Source organism: Cheilinus undulatus, linkage group 3 (genome assembly GCF_018320785.1).
Source record: "Cheilinus undulatus linkage group 3, ASM1832078v1, whole genome shotgun sequence".
NCBI classification, from domain to species: Eukaryota; Metazoa; Chordata; class Actinopteri; order Labriformes; family Labridae; genus Cheilinus; species Cheilinus undulatus.
In genome coordinates, this window is record NC_054867.1 from 44,970,604 (window position 1) to 44,988,368 (window position 17,765).

Genomic DNA, 17,765 nt, shown 5'->3' on the forward strand with positions numbered 1-17,765 from the left:
GCATTTGTACTATTATTATATTCTAATAGCTTGTCACATGACTATGACTGACAGCAGTTACAAATCCAGATAATTACCTTTATTCAGACATGCTAAATTTTACTATTAGCTATGACAGGCATAAATTGACACATTTCGGCAGGTAAAACTGACAAGTTAATGGCTTTGTGCTTGCTATTAAGAATTAACTGCAGTGGGAATATCGGATTGACGTTTAATTGACTCTCCTTTCATTCATTGCTCATCATCCTTTGCTTTATTCCTTAACTATCTCATTTTTTATCCTTTAAAATCTGTATTATTGAAGAGATCCTATTGACCAAAAACGCTACCATTTTAATCTACCTTACCGAATCAATTAAGAGGATCATGCTGGCGCTGTCCATTGCCAGCGGTGCTGAAACCCTAGAAATGAACCAGTATTGCAATATCTTGATATTATAAGGGCATATTATGTAAACAACGTTACATGTAGAGCGTGTTGTGGTGAACTGTGTTGATTGTATCCACCTCAAACAAGTGGCCGTGGTCAGCTAGTTGGAGCCAAAAGTGCCAGTTTTCTTTACCGGCTCACTCCAGTCAGAGCGTGCTGTTGCGTTTTCCTCGTATCCGTTGCCCCAATTCTCCACCGCCAGCTACGTACTTTTCTTACGCTCGCCGAGCTATTAAAGGTTAAATTACGTCGTGGGCGTAGCGGCTCCTTGTAATGGCGACCGTGCCGTAGATGTGCCTAGGTTTGTGAAAATGAAGCGAAGAAGAAGTTATTTCTTTTAACTAAAACGCCGAGGTTCCCCGAAGGAGGACTTTGCGTCTACAACCATCACCTTTTGAAGTGGTAAACTTAGCTGTACTTTTGAACTTTTGTGCCCTTTGAAATGATGAAGCTCAAGTCAAACCAAACCCGGACGTACGACGGGGATGGGTACAAGAAGAGGGCCGCCTGTCTGTGCTTCAGGAGCGAAAGCGAGGAGGAGGTGAGTCCGAGGATGTCACTGTCTGCTAGGCCAGGCTAGCATCAGCAGCCGCAGATGCTCTGTGTGTCTTTTCTGCCTGTAAATCGGCACATTTATGAACACAGTGGGGGGTTTATTTCTGTATGAAATGATACGTAATCCTGTGTAAGAGACTGTTTTATTGTCCTCTGTGGTTACGTTTAAACCATAGTTTTAGCGCTCGTACTTACCCAGGTGTTATGTAAGCCTCTTTAGCTGTGCATTTAGCAACCTCTGGTTTATACCCAGCGTCCTGTTAGCTGCGCGCTAATGCTAATGTTAGCTTGCTAATTAGCCGCGTTGCTGCTGTGGGCAGCCGGCTCTCGGCCAGCGACCACAGCCCACAGCAATGACTACACTGAGTGGTGACTCAACTGCCAGCCATGGCTGGAGAGATATCATTGTTTACTTTCCCGATGTTACGGGTCCAAATATGTGTCTACCCTTGTTAGAGTTGATACGGCAAAAAAGTAGCGGTGGACTGTTAGCTTAATGTAACTGGTACTGATAGCTAAACATAAGGCTGATAAGTAGCTATTTAGCTATTAGCTGTGTTAGCCACAAGAAAGCACTGGTAGAGATAGCCGGTACTTACTGAGCTAAAATGAATTATATCATATTTTGAGTCACCCCTGCGGCTTAACGTCAAAATTTGCTTGTTTCTTCTGAATACATCTAACCTTTTTTCAATGTTACTGATAATGAACCACTTGATCTTTTGCTCCTCAGTGAAAACCTCCAAAAAGTAGCCTGCAAAGGGTTATTTGAGATCAGGGGTGATTTGGAAAGCTAATGTCCAGTCAGCAAGCACAAAGATGTCTTTGTGGTGGGAACATTTTACAAGAGGAAGGAGACATTGTGAGACGAAACTAATTCCTCATTAAGGTTAAAGTAAAGGTTGGATTGAGAACGGCATGGACTGTTAGTTTACAGTGAATCACATCTGTATGACCTGCATGTTGCAACAGACTTCTACCAGACTCGCTCTTCTCCACCAGATCGGCACTCAGCCAAAGCTCAGATTTTCGCCAAGTGATTGTTGAAAACATAAACTCTCCATACTTGAATGGAAGAAACAAAGTCTGTGACTCACACCTCAGCTATTTTAAAAATTGTTAGATTTTCTTGCAACCACACAGTGAGTTGACCACATTCGCACAATATCCAGCTGGAAAACTCTGCTCACGACGACTGCAGTTGTAATTTTGAAAGTTTTCCTGTGTTAACTTGATGTATCACTTGTTGATTTTCATTGCTTTTACTTCTCTATCTTACACAGACCACTGACTATCTTGCTCAATCAGCAGCAGTTGTGTAATCTAAACAAAAACATTGTACACTGTCAACAAATACCCTAGTTTGACTGCAAGTCTTAACAACTTTTGTATTTTTATTGGATTCTTGGTAGGTCTTGCTGGTTAGTAGTAGTCGGCATCCTGACAAATGGATAGTTCCTGGAGGAGGAATGGAGCCAGAGGAGGAACCCAATGTTGCTGCAGCTCGAGAAGTGTGTGAAGAGGTTAGTCCTGCAATCTTTTTTGCATTATCATTCTAACTATGTAAGCGGATAACCTGGGCTGCATTTTTGTTCTTGTTATTGTCTGTCTGGGGTTGTCAGATGAGCATTCCTGTGAAGATTGTGCACCACTAAACTTTCCTTGACCTTTATATTCAAAACACGGATGTGAAACATGCCTTTCTAGACTTAGTACATAACCAGGAATATTGTTTCTCAGAATGGATTTCCATTTCCAGCTTGGCTCTTAAGCTGTATTGTGTTTCATTTCTATTAAATCATGTCTGTATTTAACACTGGGCCTAATACCTTGCTCTCAGAACCCATTTTGTCAGTGCAGTCATCCTGTATGCATGGACAGTCAGATAGAGAGCCTAGCAACATGTAAGCTGTATCATAGCATCATGTTACAAAGCAGTGTTTGGGTACTAAAGGAGGTCACACTGAGATTGAACACTGGCTACCCAGCGGTTTCCCTGCAGCACTGAGAAATACCAAGAAATTGAAGAGATGTTGGAAAAGAATCAGCTCTCATTCTTTGTACGATTTAGGTAGTTCTAATTTTAAAATGCTATCCTCTTCAGGAATTTTTATCTAGTGGTGTAAGGATACAATTATTCTTATACCAATAACTGTAGGAAAATGCCCAGATATAGCCTGAAGTGTGGGTTAGGGATTTGAAGAGTACCGCAGTCATTACCTGGGATCTGTTCGAATAGTCCTTTTTGCTGAAGAAGGTTTCTAACTGAGTGAAACAACCCGGAAGTATTTGAGTGTAGGCCATGATAAAGGCTGTTAAAGTTCTCCAACTGAAAAGGAAAGGATCTTGATTACGTCCCTTATTATCTCCTTTAGCCTAGGAAACACTTTACCAAAGGAGAGATGAAAAGACGACCCACAGTTCTTTATGTCAGCTTCAACTAAAGTGACGCACCTGTTGGCCGCTTATCAAAACAAACGATCAATATGACCGTAATGTTACTAGCACCGATCCAAACAATAATTACCTCTGCCAAGGAAGTTATGTGATCGGCAGGGTTTGTTAGTTTGTTAGCAACATAACTCAAAAAGTTATGGATGGATGTTGATAACATTTTCAGGAAATGTCTAGAAATGACATAAGGAAGAACTGATTAGATTTTGGGAGATCCAGATCACCGTCTGGATCCAGGAATTTTTTAAAGGATTCTTTACTATTGGGAGATAGGGCTAATGGCGGAGGTCTGCGCTCTCCGAGTGCTTTTCTAGTTTTCACTGTCAAACTAATGATTTGTGTGATAAACTAGAGGAAATAAAGATAAAAAGAGGAATATTACGGACATGACAACTATATCGTCCCACATATAACTAGCCTATTTCTCTTCTTTTCCATTTTTATCCAAACAGTAAATCAATCAGTCTGTATTTCAAACTGCATTTGTTTTGCTATTTTGAAATGTAAAAGTTAGTGTGATGGGAGTTTATTAGTCATAACCATTTCAAGCGACAAAGCTGGCATTTTTCCAAATTGTGGTTATTATATATGTCATTATGATTACCAAAGTAAGACGAGGAGAATCTGTAGCCATTGAAGGTTTTTCTATTTATGGTTAATAGAGCTTCTCACAAAATGAGCTGAAAGGAAGATTAGAGTTGACTTGTACAATTAACAGAAACGAAAGAATTAAATTGCAAATGAAAGGAATTAAATAACATTCATTTAGTTGTACTGACTATGAAGAGAATTCAGATTAAGAGAAAAGTTTCTGCTGTTCTAGATGTTCACAGTCACAGTGCTTCATCTTGGGCTATATAAAACTTAATGAGCTCATAAATTTATCACAGAGGCTTTCATGTTTCATTCGCTGCACTAAACACAGAACATGGTGAGTGATGGATGCGAATTTTGTAGTCCATCAACGTAAAATTGTAGTTTTAACTCAAATTACACACGTCCGTAACATCCGCCTAGGGAAAGTGCAATCGGATTTCTTAATCATTGCTATTCTCCTTTGCTGTCCTCATTCTCCCACCTTTCCTTGACTCTGTGATGTTTTTTACTGGGCTTTAAAGAAAAGTGGATAGGAAAGGACTTAGGAAGTAATTTTATGGACTTTTCAAACAGACCCTTGGACTCTGCCCCTAAGCTCAACCAGAGGAAAAAAAAAAAATATATATATATATATATATTTGATATACCTGAAACAGAGGTCGCATTAACCAAAATTGTCCTTCATTGATGGATTTTTTTGAAGGATGACGGAGGATTTTGAAGACTGTAGTTTTGACCGACTGGAAAGATGAGGAAGAGCCTGTGTTTCAGCACCCACACACAGACGGATGCGTAGACCTTTTCTATTTTGCACACATGGACTATCAAGGAGGTTATTTAATCCATTAAAGAATCTTGTAGCCAGTGGGCTCTATCACTGACTTCGACGCCATAGATTAGTGAAAGCGCGTCGGTCTTGGTGCTGACAGCACATTGAGAGGCTGTCTTAGCATTTTACAGAGGGATACAGATCTGCATGCAGAGTGTTAAGCGATGAGTACGTTGCACAAACTGAAGATATGGTCTCATAAGTTGTGGCTCTAATTTTAGATTGAAGAAATAGTTTTTCTTATGATTTTTTTCCTCCACATCTTTGCGGCCGCTGTAAACAATCATCGGCACATAAAGGCTGAGCACAGTGATTTCTAGAAAATAATGTTCTCTTTATATACTATTCACCTTATCACAAATAGAATGACAGCCTCCTGCAGAGTAAAAATGATGATGAGAGCAGCTGGTGAACACTGTAGTATTTATGAGATCATAAAGTAAACTTAAGCTACGTGATCAGAAGTCTAGCTTAATTCTTGATGTTTAATCTAAAGAAAGTCCATTATATTAATTTTTCAGAACTGTTATTAACATAATAATAATTAACCTAAATAAAGTCTGTTATATTACCATTATTATAGAGTTAAATCAGTCTGATGTTGTTGCATGCACATTTGCAGATGGAGCCTGTGCAACTTGTGGAGTATGTGATGGTCACATCAAGTTGTCCTTTCTGGTTTCATTATTAAAATTTAGCGTGGGGTAATGATTAGAAATCCTGTGCAGCAGACAAAAATGTGCATGGTTCCACAGTCCAGCCTTTTAACAAAGGCTTTGTGTTTCATAAATTGAACACTTCTAATAAAGTCATATTGAATTTTATTATATTACAGATATTAAAGAGAAAATTATAGTGACGGTATGATGGAATTTTTACAACCCTTTCCATCAAAATACAGACAGCAAAAAAAGTCCAGTACATGTTGTCTGATCCTAAACAGTGCCCTTCCCTGCAACGTTGCACTGTGCTGCCTCTAAAGATGCATTATGGTTGCAACTGGCAATAACTTTATAGAGCATGAAGAAGAACCAATTCCAGGAAGTTTATCACACAAAAGCACCAAAAACAACTGTACAGCACTCGCTGAGTGTAGAGTAAGTAAGAGCCCCACTGAAATAAGCAGTTTCATACTAGAAATCAGTGTGTAACAGTCTTTGGGCAACATGAGAGATTGGTGTTTATATTCCTTGGGGTTTTTCGTGCATGCAAAATTTGGTGCAGAATTTGGTACTGTCTAATTTTGTTCCACAACCAGCCCTCATAAGAGTGTTTTTATGAAGAATACCATCTTCCAAAGGCAGCATTGGATGAATTGGACTTTTGCCTTTATTTATAGCAGAGGACAGTTGATAGAGTTGGAAATGGGGATGAAAGAGACATGAAGCAAAGGAGCCACAGGCCAGACTTGAACCCGGCCCACAAACGTACACGGGGCGCACCTTAACCGCAAGGTCATGTGCACCACTGAATTTGACACCTCTAACTGCAACATGTCAAAGGTGGTAATGGTGCATTTGTCTGATGATAAAACAGAATTGTCTTTTCTCAATGACAAAATTATTAGAATTCTTAAAAGCTGCTTGTGAAGGTGTTTGGGTGTGCTTGTAGCATGTGACCCATGCACATGTAAACGCTGATAAAGTTGCAACCACTGCCTCATTTTGAGCACGGAAATACCCTGTTGTAATGTAGGGTGGCCATGGTAACAGATTTTTAAACTGCAATGTTACTTAAGCACAAAATTTAGTTGAAACCCGTTTGACTTTTGGAACAGCACTGTGCTCGTCAATGTCACTTCTCCTTCACTTGCCAATCAAAACCAAGAAGGGGCATAACTTTTGACAATAGTGAAAGAGAAACTTTTTTAAGGGTATTTTTAGATCTGCAGCTGCTTCCCATGTCAAGATAGGAATCCTTTACATTGTCTGCATGTCTTCTGTGTGAAATTTCCTTAAAATATGTAAATATGAAATGCATAGAGCAATTTTAAAACAACGTTACAGATCCTAACGAAGAAAGTGGTATTCATTCTTTGTAATGTAGCAACAAGGACTGCTGATGAGAAGCACTCTGAAAATGAGGTTATCGGCACTGCCAGTGCAAAAAAAAAAAAAAAAAAAAAAAGACTGTGGAGATAGGCCCTAAATCATATATTGGCATTAAATATCAGCAAAATGTACAACTGTACCATCAGGGGTCGTTGGTTGCAGAGGGTGCCAAACACCCAAGGAGGCCTACCCGTGTGCCCTTGAATGAAGCCCCAAATGTAAAACAATAAACTACCAGACCGTACACTTCAGCTCCTCTCTCAGCCATGCTTGATTCAGCCTCCCTGCACTGAAGACACTTGTAGTGTTTTACAATAAAAAGGTCTGTATATATATATATATATATATATATATATATATATATATATATATATACACACACACGTATGTATGTATATATGTGTGTGTGTGTGTGTGTGTGTCGGCATCAGCTTGAATGAGTTTGGAAAAAACAGTATATTAGATATCTGCAAAAAATCCGGTATAAGGCATCCCTAACAAAAATCAAACATATTGATACATTTTTCAATTCTAGTGGAATGAAAAAAAGAAGTCCCAGGTACCCAAAATTGAACATTTTCTCATTTTTAACTACCAAAAAAAATGTAGGCGAACTCCTACACACTGTACAAACGGCACATAATCTTTGGCAAAATGTTGCCAAAACATTTGTGCTCTCAGTTTTACTCGCAGCAGCATTTGTGTGAAAATAATGCTTAAGTTCTAATTTCTAAAAGCTTCATTACCTTAAATTGTATTGAAAAAAACAAGATATATGAAAACATTTAAAATTTATCAAAATTTTTGGAACCTTTCAATAAGTATTTGATTATTGGTTTCAACTGACTGTCAGGCTTGATTAAAAGAAAGAAAATGATTGGACATTTATTCTCTTTATGTATTTCGTTTGTTTTTACTGTAGAAGTAACTTCAGCTAAGCCAAATAGCTTAGCAGTCATTTCACAGAAATTCTTAAGTAAATAATATTACACTGGTGTTATCCTTTTATTTGAAAGATTATTCAAAAAATATTATTTGTCGTGCCTTTCTTGAGAGGACATAGTCAGGTGTAGACTCCAAAATGGGGATGAAAAATTTGTCGATGACATGCAGTAAATGCAGTTGAACTCAGGGCTGCCACTCCAAAGGCTGTTATTTATTTAGGCTATCGTGCGGGTATGTTCTGAGTTCTCTTGAAAATTTGATGAATACATTCAGCTGTCTGTAAAGGGAGAATGACTTTTTCTGTTTTTAGAGGAATTGTCTAGCAATTGGTCAACAGGTCTGAAGCTAATTGGAAATCAATATCCTGCCCCTACAGCCTACATCCATCCCCTAACACGGTGTCCCTTTTGTGTACATGAAGGTCATTGCTTTGGCGTTTTGATCAGAAAGGCGACAGGGCTCTAAAGACATCCAATCCACCCAACCCTAACCCGGCTGTCAGCTCTTGGTGGCTCACTGACCACAGAAAGCCTATTCTCTGTGTGTGATCCGTCACACTGACGGATGCTGATATCATCCCTTATCCTGGCTGCTGCTGCTGCTGTTTGGTAGCTTAAGCGACAGTTGCAGGACAGTCTGCTTGCCAACACATTTCCACAGGGTCAAACACAATGTCAGGTCGCCACTGAGGTTTGTTCAAAGAGCCAAAAGGCTGCATTCAGAAAGTTTGTGATGACTTTAATGCATCACCGCCTACTCTCGCTCCTTAAGCCTCTTATTGGATGGTGGTGTAACAGCACACATCCTAATCCTGCTGAGCTTATTCTGATGACTATATGAGTGGTGGGTGATTGCTTGTGCTTATTGGTTTAGGGTCTTGCCAGGGATGAGTCGAGACAATGCGCTCAGGCGCAGGCAAAAGGTTATACAGAGTTCCTCTTTCAATCTGACTGTCCACTACCTTGCCTCATGCTCAGGAGTCATACAGCGGTGCTGACTGGCACAAAGAAGGCAGAAGATAGTATTGCATAAGGTATAATTTAGCCTCAGAGCTGTACGTCCACTTCCAGATTGATGCCCAGTAGTTTTCAGTTACAGGAACGCTTGATTTGGAAGACATTTTCCATCACATTAAAAATACTGGTTGACATTTGGCCTATTACTTAATCCCTGGCATGTCTTTGGGGTTTCTTGTGGTGAGCCTGGTCTTTCACAGATGATCTTCTTGAAGGCCTGAAGGGTTCAAAACTGAATCCGTGGCACACTGTGTGCAGTCAACACTTATTTATAGACTGAAACGTGAACCTGAAGAAGAAGCTGCAAAGATGTCAGCAAGTGCCCTGGCTCTGTGTCTAAACTTGACCTACTACTCACCTCAGGGAGTCGAGATATATCTTTCAGATTATTTTTGTTAACAGAATACATAACAAGAGTGTGAAATGGAGCCATTGTCAGCTCTGGCTTTGGTTTTCAATCATGTAGAGAGGAACAGACAGCAGAGACATTGTCTTTGTTGTTTAACATTTACATGCACTTTTATGACGCTTCAAACATCTGTAGAGAAGTTGTCACTATGTGGCAGTATGTAATAGGTGAAAACAACTGACATGTTTTGAGTTGTAGACTTTGGGACCTCAAGATACTATTTTTTATTGATGATGAATCTGCAAATTATTTTGTACAATAATAAGTCTATTAAATACTCAAAAATACCTGTCCTAGTCTATAGGGGTGGGATGATTTATCAATCTGGATGATTCAATCAGATGGATGAATAAGTCAAAACATCAGTCTATATCGTCATTACAATGTGCCTTTAAATTGAAATTCCTATGGCACCTGTTTGCCAGTTTCTGCCCAGTGGCATGTAATCCTGAGCTCACCACCGTTAGCATTGAAGTGGACAGCTACAAACAGCTGAGATAAAGAAGATGGTTTCTCATTTTCAGAAGAGACAGCTGTGTGGAAAGATTTTGGACATAGACTGCATCTGGATGGTCCTCCCAGAGTTTTTATTCATGTACAACAGTTTAAGATAATATACATAATAAAAATGTTCTCTTGCTGTCTACTCATTGATAAAGAAGTGTGGATGATAAACAGTTAAAACACTGAAGAAACAAAATAACCATTCAAGTTTAGATGTGTGAACATGCATTGAAAGGAATCTTTTAAAGAAGTAGGAGCAAACAAGCCAGGCTCATGATTTTAAAATAGGCCATTTGTTAATGCAGGAAAATAGATGTTCATCATTTAAAGTAGAGGTGTCCTAACTATGGCCAGGGGGCCAAATGCAGCCCTCAGACCATTTTAACTGACCTGCAGCAAATTCTAGAAAAAAAATGAAAATGGCCCACATTAGAACATGATGCTTGTGATTGACTGTGATGTACATCTTTGTTTCAGCACTAGGCTGTGCTACTGTGCTAAATCTGTAAACAAACATTTTGACAGGATGATGTATTGATGGGCTTTTTTTTCATAACTTAACTGAAACAACTGTGTAAATTTTTTGGTAAATGGAGTATCATTCTAATCCTGACTGGGGTGGAGACGGCGGTAGCCAGGGCCAGGCAGGGCTCCCCTGAAATCTGATTGGCCTCCTCAAAATCCTTGACATGACTGACTATTTGCTTTGTCAGCCATTAAGTAGCTATTTAAAGCACATCTAATCACAAAGTACATTTTTACCTAAATTTGATATACTAACTTTGACATCATAAAGCAGAGGTCTATGAAACTGGCCCTGCCATCCTTATAGTTTTCTGTGTGGCCCTCAGTGGAAAAAGTTTGAACAACCCTGATTAAAAGGTAAACAGGACCTTTAAAGTAAATGATAAACATTTGCATTTAAACATGAAAAACATGGCACTTTACAGCAAAACTCAGGATATGTTCCAATAGATTGTTGTCAACATTATAAATATTAAAATGTCAAAACATCAAAATCCACTTTTTAACTTAAGGTGAAATGTAGTTGATTGTGTTGAATGGATAGGCTGGAGGAACAAGGCAATCCCTTCTTTGGAAGTTGTAACAAAGGGGAGAGGTGATAACTGTATCAACAAGCAGCGCTTGTGTTCAAATGTGTGTATGTGGAGCTCTCTCTGTGTCATGCCCTGTCGCACTCCCATTGAGCTGAAATGCCTTGTTAAATGACAGACAGGGACATGCAATATCACGCTGTTGGAGCACTAATAATGAATACCTTGAGGTGTAATGACGGCAAAGCTTGATTTTTGGCACTGTTGTGGAATTACACAGTAAAACACTTAAAATCATTGCAGGCTTTGATATTTGCAAACATTGCATTGCTTAATCAATGTTGGATTATATCATGATGAGACTGATGATTTTCACTGCTACCAGTTCAAATTCCAAATGGATGTCTTTAGATTTACTTTTTTGTTCGTCTGAAACTTGATGGAAGTCAGCCTTACATCAAAATAAAACATTAGAAATAAGGTGATCTCCATGTGAGATGTTAAAGACAGACTTTTGTGCCTCTTGTATTTTTACTTTATTTTTTGTTTGAACAGATATTAATGAACTGTTCTAGCACTGCAGCAGAAATGCATCAGTGAACAACTGGCAAATTAACTCATTAGCAGAAAAGTTTAGCATTTATTTCCTTACTAATAAACTGAACTTCTGCTGTGTTAAGCTTCTGAAAAACGTCTTTTTCCTCTTCCTTTCTGCATCAAAACAAGACTAAGGAAGCTTGTGCTTACTAAAGATGTGTTATACATTTCTGACCTTTTCTGAGGAATGAGTTTATATTAAAAAAAAAAAAAAAGGAAAACTGCAGAAGATGGAGCAAAAAATGTTTGGTGCAACCCTGAATCACACATAATTTGAGTTACAGTTGTTTTTAAAAGTTTAAAAAAAAAGCTAGTTCTAAACAAACTTCTGAGGCCTAAATTTCCCCTTTTTGTCATTTCCAAACAAATATAATCTCGCTGCTGGGAAGAGTAGACAGCTTTGCACACCAAACTGGAAAATTCTGTGTATGGAAGATACGGCTTTTGAGCTTTTGGTCAAATTAAGTGAGACTGTTTTTGTAAAGGCTTTACTCCTGTGTTATTTGGAGATTTCAGAAAGGACTCAGGAATTACACAGAGTGAATTTGCAGGGGATAAAAGCAATCTTATGATGTAATGTAATCCACTGAAAGGCAAACACAAACCAACATTTTAAAAATACAGCCTCAACAAAACAGGACAAGGTTCAGAAATGAACTTTTATGTCAGGCTGCAGGATTGCATTACCCTTCTGCCTCTTCATATTTAGGGAAACCTCCATTTCTGTTCTATAATGTGGTTTGTTATTTCAAGCATTTTAATCATTCTTTCTTTCCCAGGCTGGTGTAAAGGGGACTTTGGGTCGATTAGTTGGTGTATTTGAGGTGATGCTCATTTTCTTTTTTTTAAACATTTTCTCTAAATGTCAGTGAAATATGTTTTATGAATTAAGTAAAAATATGCTTTATTCTCTGTGCAGAACCAGGAAAGGAAACATAGAACCTACGTCTACGTTCTTATCGTCACAGAGGTGCTGGAGGACTGGGAGGACTCGGTCAACATTGGTAAAGCTCTGCATTTGTTTACTCTTCATAATGGGGATCATATGGACAAAGTTCTCAGGCAGTCACATGCTATCTGTAGCTTTATTTTCCTATCCCAAGCCTTTGCGTTTTTACGGTTGGAGGGATTTTAATGCATATTTGTTAGGGGGAGATTATAACACCAGCTTTGTTCCTACTCTCATGGCTGTAGCAGAACTGCTAATTAGTAAAACCTATTTATTGTACAACATGTTTGTTGTTCCTCGTGTCATCTCTCACATGTCTTAAGTTGTTTTATAATGGTGTCTTGTTCTGTCAACAGGGAGAAAAAGGGAATGGTTTAAAATAGACGATGCCATACAAGTGTTGCAGTGTCACAAGCCTGTGCAGGCCACCTACTTCGAGGCTCTCCAGGAGAGTTGCCTGACGAGTAATGGAACACCTTTGGTGGCTACGATAGGTGGGGACCTGTCCCCTACCTACAGCATCAATCAGAGCTCTGTCTCGGGTATCAGATAACTAAAACCACAACCCTGACACCCCTGGAGCTTTTCGCCACCACTTGCGCTCTTACTTGTGTCATTTTCTCTTTTTTCTTTCTTTTTTTTTTTTTTTCTTTTTGTCTCAATAACATGGTTTGCCTTGCCAACTCCTTTGTGCCAGAACTGTGGCACAGACTTGATGACAAGTGTCGGGTGAATAGTCTGAAACACTTTGTAAATGTAAATGTAATTTTTGACCCCTCTTTTGTTTTTCTTTTTACTGACAACTGCATGAAATGTCCCCTTGCTCTCCTCATCCTCTTTCCTTAACGCGCCCTTAGCGTGGTGTTTATTGAATGCAAGAACTACTTTTTACTGTTGTAATGTAAAAGTGTATACTTAGTGCTTAAGCTGAAGGCTTTTGGTGGTCTTTTTAAACGTTTCCTCCATTTTTATTTTTATTTTTCTGTGAATGAATGTGCCCATTTAGTGTACCCCCCTCCCCCTGTTAATGCGGATAGGAAATGTCGTCTGTATCTGAATGAACAGAATTGTGGGAAGTGACTTGTCTTTGCATGAGCACTGTTTTGTTGTATCTCACTCGCTCTGAGTGACCTGATGCTGACCGTGCAACGGACATGTGGTAAGGTTTGGATTCTCTTCATTTTGGTCCTTATTGGGTTGGTGATGTCGCTTTAATAAGAAGGATATGGCCCCTCACTGATCTTTCAATTTCAAGTGTCAAGTTTGTTTCTCTCTTATCGGGGAAGCTAAGCCAAGCACTACAAGTTACACTCTCCGATGGAGCACATTTACAGCAAAGAGAGTGAAAGAATGTCAACCTACAAAAGTAAAACGAACCACCTTTCTCCTCAGTGTCTTTACCTTCTTTAATCCCTTTTGTTTCCTTTTTTAAATGCTTTTTTTGTGACTGACTACAAAGTCTTCCTCCACATACTGAGAGGGTAGAAATAGTAAACTTCAAAATCATAGACTTGTAATTTCAGATTCAATACATATCACTTAAGTTATTAAAACCCATTTTCATATTTTACTCCTCACATTCAGTTTGGTTTAAAAGCATTTGTTTACATTGTGTTCGTACATAGCACTTTTTCATTACAGTCATGATTTTTTTTTTTTAACCCTTCCTTTAGTATTTAATCTGCATCCCCAAAAACACTCTAAACACCTGCTTGACATTGAAAGTAATGGAATCTATAATGCTGTCTTTGGCAAGATGCAGAACAAACAAGCCTTGTACAGTTTGAGACCTCATTTTTAACATGTAAAATGCTTTTGGATACTAGTTTATGTTCTTTTTTGTTGTTTTCTCTCTCTAACGTCTGGCAAAAGTCTCTTTAGCCAAGCTGCGTCACTCGGCCCCGATGTGGTGAGAGGCAGCAGGCTCAATACTGTGAAACTGGAGGCGCTGTAGATAGCATGTTAGAGGTTTTTATTGTAAATTGTTTATTTCTGTATAGATCAAAGGTGAGAGTACAAATGACAAAACACCTCTTACACATCTGTAGTCGTACGTCATTTCAACTGAGGCTGAACTGATTGACCTCAAAGTGTAGGCTCTGGAGCGTTTCTCTTGAGATAGTATGCAGTACATCTGAGGCTAAAGAACAAGCATTGTGGCTGTAGGTGACGCTGAAGAGCCTAATATTCATTATTCTACAAGTCCTTTTATTTATGCTGTTTATTTCCAAATTCTTAACAAATATTAAATTTCTTTCTCAGCTTTAGCTGAGCTTTAAAATGAAACAACCTTGTCAGCAACAGAGACTTGGTCTAGAAGTAAAGCAGAGCCAGCATCCTTTAGCTGTGCTTCTCTCCTCAGCTTGATTCCCATGAAGAGTTTTTATTAGCTTATAGAAAGTCATGACACTGTACGTTCTGTCCATATGTTAACTAAGAAGCAACAAAAAATTGACATATAATTTAAATATTCTAAAAACAAAACATTCTAAAAGTACCCCATATTTGCATTTTTAAAAAAAAATCAAATCTGGTATTAAACAAGATTTTCATACGGCAAATTTGCAGTTTATTTCGCATGAATCATAATCTGAAACTAACCATTTTAGGTCAATTTTGTCTCTTAAAGTAGTGGCCTATGTCTAATATTTAATCTTGTTTCCTGTTTTTTTAATCATCGCAAAGTCCAATAATCCCTCTGTTGTTGTCCCTACTAGTCGCAAATCATTTAAGTACAACAGTCATTCCTGTAAGCTTAAATCTCCACCATTACTTTTAATCCATTCTTTAGCCACAGTTTCAGCTGTTATATATCCATATTTGCTCATCTGTTCGGCTAAGTTTTGCTCCAAAGCAATAGCTAATTTTTGAAAACTATATAACTGTCCAGGAATATACAAATACCAAAAAAAAAAAAAAAAAATCAGATATTGGTGCTGATGTGAGGGATAGGTACTCAAAGTCTTAAAACACTGCAGTTTCTGTACTCTGTATCATTTTACACTATCGTGTTTTCCTCTATGCAAGTAGAACAAAAAAGATGGCGCCATGCCTGCAGTTAAATATCTGAACATAAATGAGGATGGTAACAGCAGAGCTGATTGCAAACTACATGGCTTAATTATCAAGAAGAGGGGTGAGACACATCTAATGAAAAAACAACTTTCAATTTAACTTTGATAACTATAAAGACATTATCAATTAGTCAGATATGTACTTGGTATGGTTGAGTGCTCAAATCTAAGTTCTAGTGCTTGGTCTGTAAAAATCTGGCATCCATGCATCCCTTTAGTTGTTACTTTAAGTTGGTTAAAGTAGATACTAACTTAAAGTAGCTGGTGTTCAGGAACATTATGTTGCCACCTGTGGTTTTTGTTTTCCAATATTCATTTTACATTTCACTCATTTTTTTTCTTTTAGTAAAACATCTTTACAATAATCACTTTTTAATGTATTTTGCTTTAAAGTGCAAGTACAGTGGGCAAATGTCCAATACTGCCTTTTGTAAAGCAAGATTTCTGATATCCAATTCTTTTGCAGTTAAAAGCAACACAATGTCCACAGTCTTATTTTTTTGTTACAGATAGCTAAGACCTGTGGGATCTGTAGTTTTGAATGCTGACTGTGATTTAAAACTGTTTTAATTTTGGTCAGATGAGACTACTTAAAGAAACTGGCCACTATTATAGTGTTTTTTTCTTTCAAAATAGACAGAAAATGACAGTGTCATGATTTAGTTATTCACAGAACATTAAAGCGCAAGTCTTCATGGGAAGTTATGCTGAGGTCTGAGAGCTACTGGATCAAATGCTGACTTAGGAAAGCAGCAGGAAATCTCTCCATGTTGACAGCAGTTGTCTTAATTGTTTATTTTTTGCCCATTATTTTAAAGGGTATTTAAACTCTGCCAGCAGGTCAGACTGTAGACAACCTCTTTATATCGCCCTCTTTAAAATCCCTGAATGAAAACATTTTCTTACTGAATGACAACTGTTGATGTGAAAAGGGTCTAAAGTCTTCCTAAGACTTTATTGCGCTGTATCCCAGAGGTGTGGTGGTCAAAGTCTGTCTTTATGATGGCACCTCACAGTGTTTTCATGTCAATTTACTCTTTTAAGTCTTTATTGACAGGTATAAATAATGTTAAGATTAAATGGTTAACATGTATATGGCTTATAAAAATCTAAAAATATCCCTCAAGTTAATAATTAGTGATGAATTTGTCTGCTCTTGACGGTTTGATGCCATGCTGGGTACTGTCAAAATGAATGTGAGGAGGATTTCTACAAGTAACCGCCAGTGACTAAATCATTAATGACCACTTGTTCTTTATCCATAGTTTTCTTTTTTGTTTTTTTTTTTAAATCCATTGTGTTATTGACAGGCTAATGTCATGTATATAGCTAACACAGCACCCTTACAGCCAGAGGATGCTCTTTGGCTTTGGTCTGAGAAACATGAGTCTTTTTTTCTTATAAAACAAATCCCTTAAAATTTAAAATTCAGGCAGCTTCTGGTATAAATAATGGGAGTTATAATGGCGCATATAACCCTTTCTTAAAGAGATTACTGCTGTCACAATAGGCCCTTTTGTAAATTAGATCTAGGATTAAAAACTGAGAGGAAATTTACCAAAAGAAAAATGTAGAGCCATGAAATAATTTCTTTGATTTACCAAAGGGGATTGTTAAGATACAAATTGCCCCATCTTGTGGCCAAAGCTGAAATATTAAAAGCACATCACTTTGCCGCTGAGGATTGTAACATTCAGTTTCCTTTGGCATGGTCGGCAACTGAATGACTTTATTGATTATAAAAGAATAATAAACTGTTGAAAAAGCTGTAAAAGATGACCCCAAATACTTTCAATTAAGTAACAAAGTCAACAAATGTGCACTTCTAGCCGTTGACCTCAGCCTTGAAGTTACATACGTGTGTTCTTTGAGGAGTTTGTGTCACTGGACTTTTCTTTTCCTCTTTTGTCATTTGGGACTGTGGAATAAAACCAGTGCGAGAAGACTGAAGATTGTAATATAAATGTGCCAACAAATAAACACCAGTATTTCACATTCTGTCCTGTGTTATTGTTTAATATGAGCACATATCTCAAACATAATCTTTTCATCATGTACAATACAATGAATCTATAGGGACTGATTTGAAAGCTACATTCTTTAATATAAACTTAAATTTGTTATGTAATATTTACATGAGTTTTTATAAGTTTCACATAATAAAAGATCAATTGTATAATCTGATTAAAGACACATGCCTCTAAATATGGCAATATTAAATCAGTTTTAATTATTAAGTCTTTAAGTTACATTTATGCTGTATATTTCTTATAAAACTGTTTAAAAAAAATTTAAAA

At 37.7% G+C, this 17,765-nt stretch overlaps 1 protein-coding gene across 1 annotated transcript; it reads left to right on the forward strand.

The window, feature by feature from the left end:
• Window positions 1-696: 696 nt before the first annotated feature.
• Window positions 697-17,461, forward strand: nudt3b (nudix (nucleoside diphosphate linked moiety X)-type motif 3b). Its single transcript, XM_041783946.1, has 5 exons — window positions 697-974; window positions 2,401-2,511; window positions 12,225-12,269; window positions 12,365-12,449; window positions 12,751-17,461. Exons 1-5 carry the CDS (start codon window positions 876-878, stop codon window positions 12,945-12,947), a joined length of 537 nt encoding a protein of 178 aa, XP_041639880.1. The 5' UTR covers window positions 697-875; the 3' UTR covers window positions 12,948-17,461.
• Window positions 17,462-17,765: the final 304 nt, after the last annotated feature.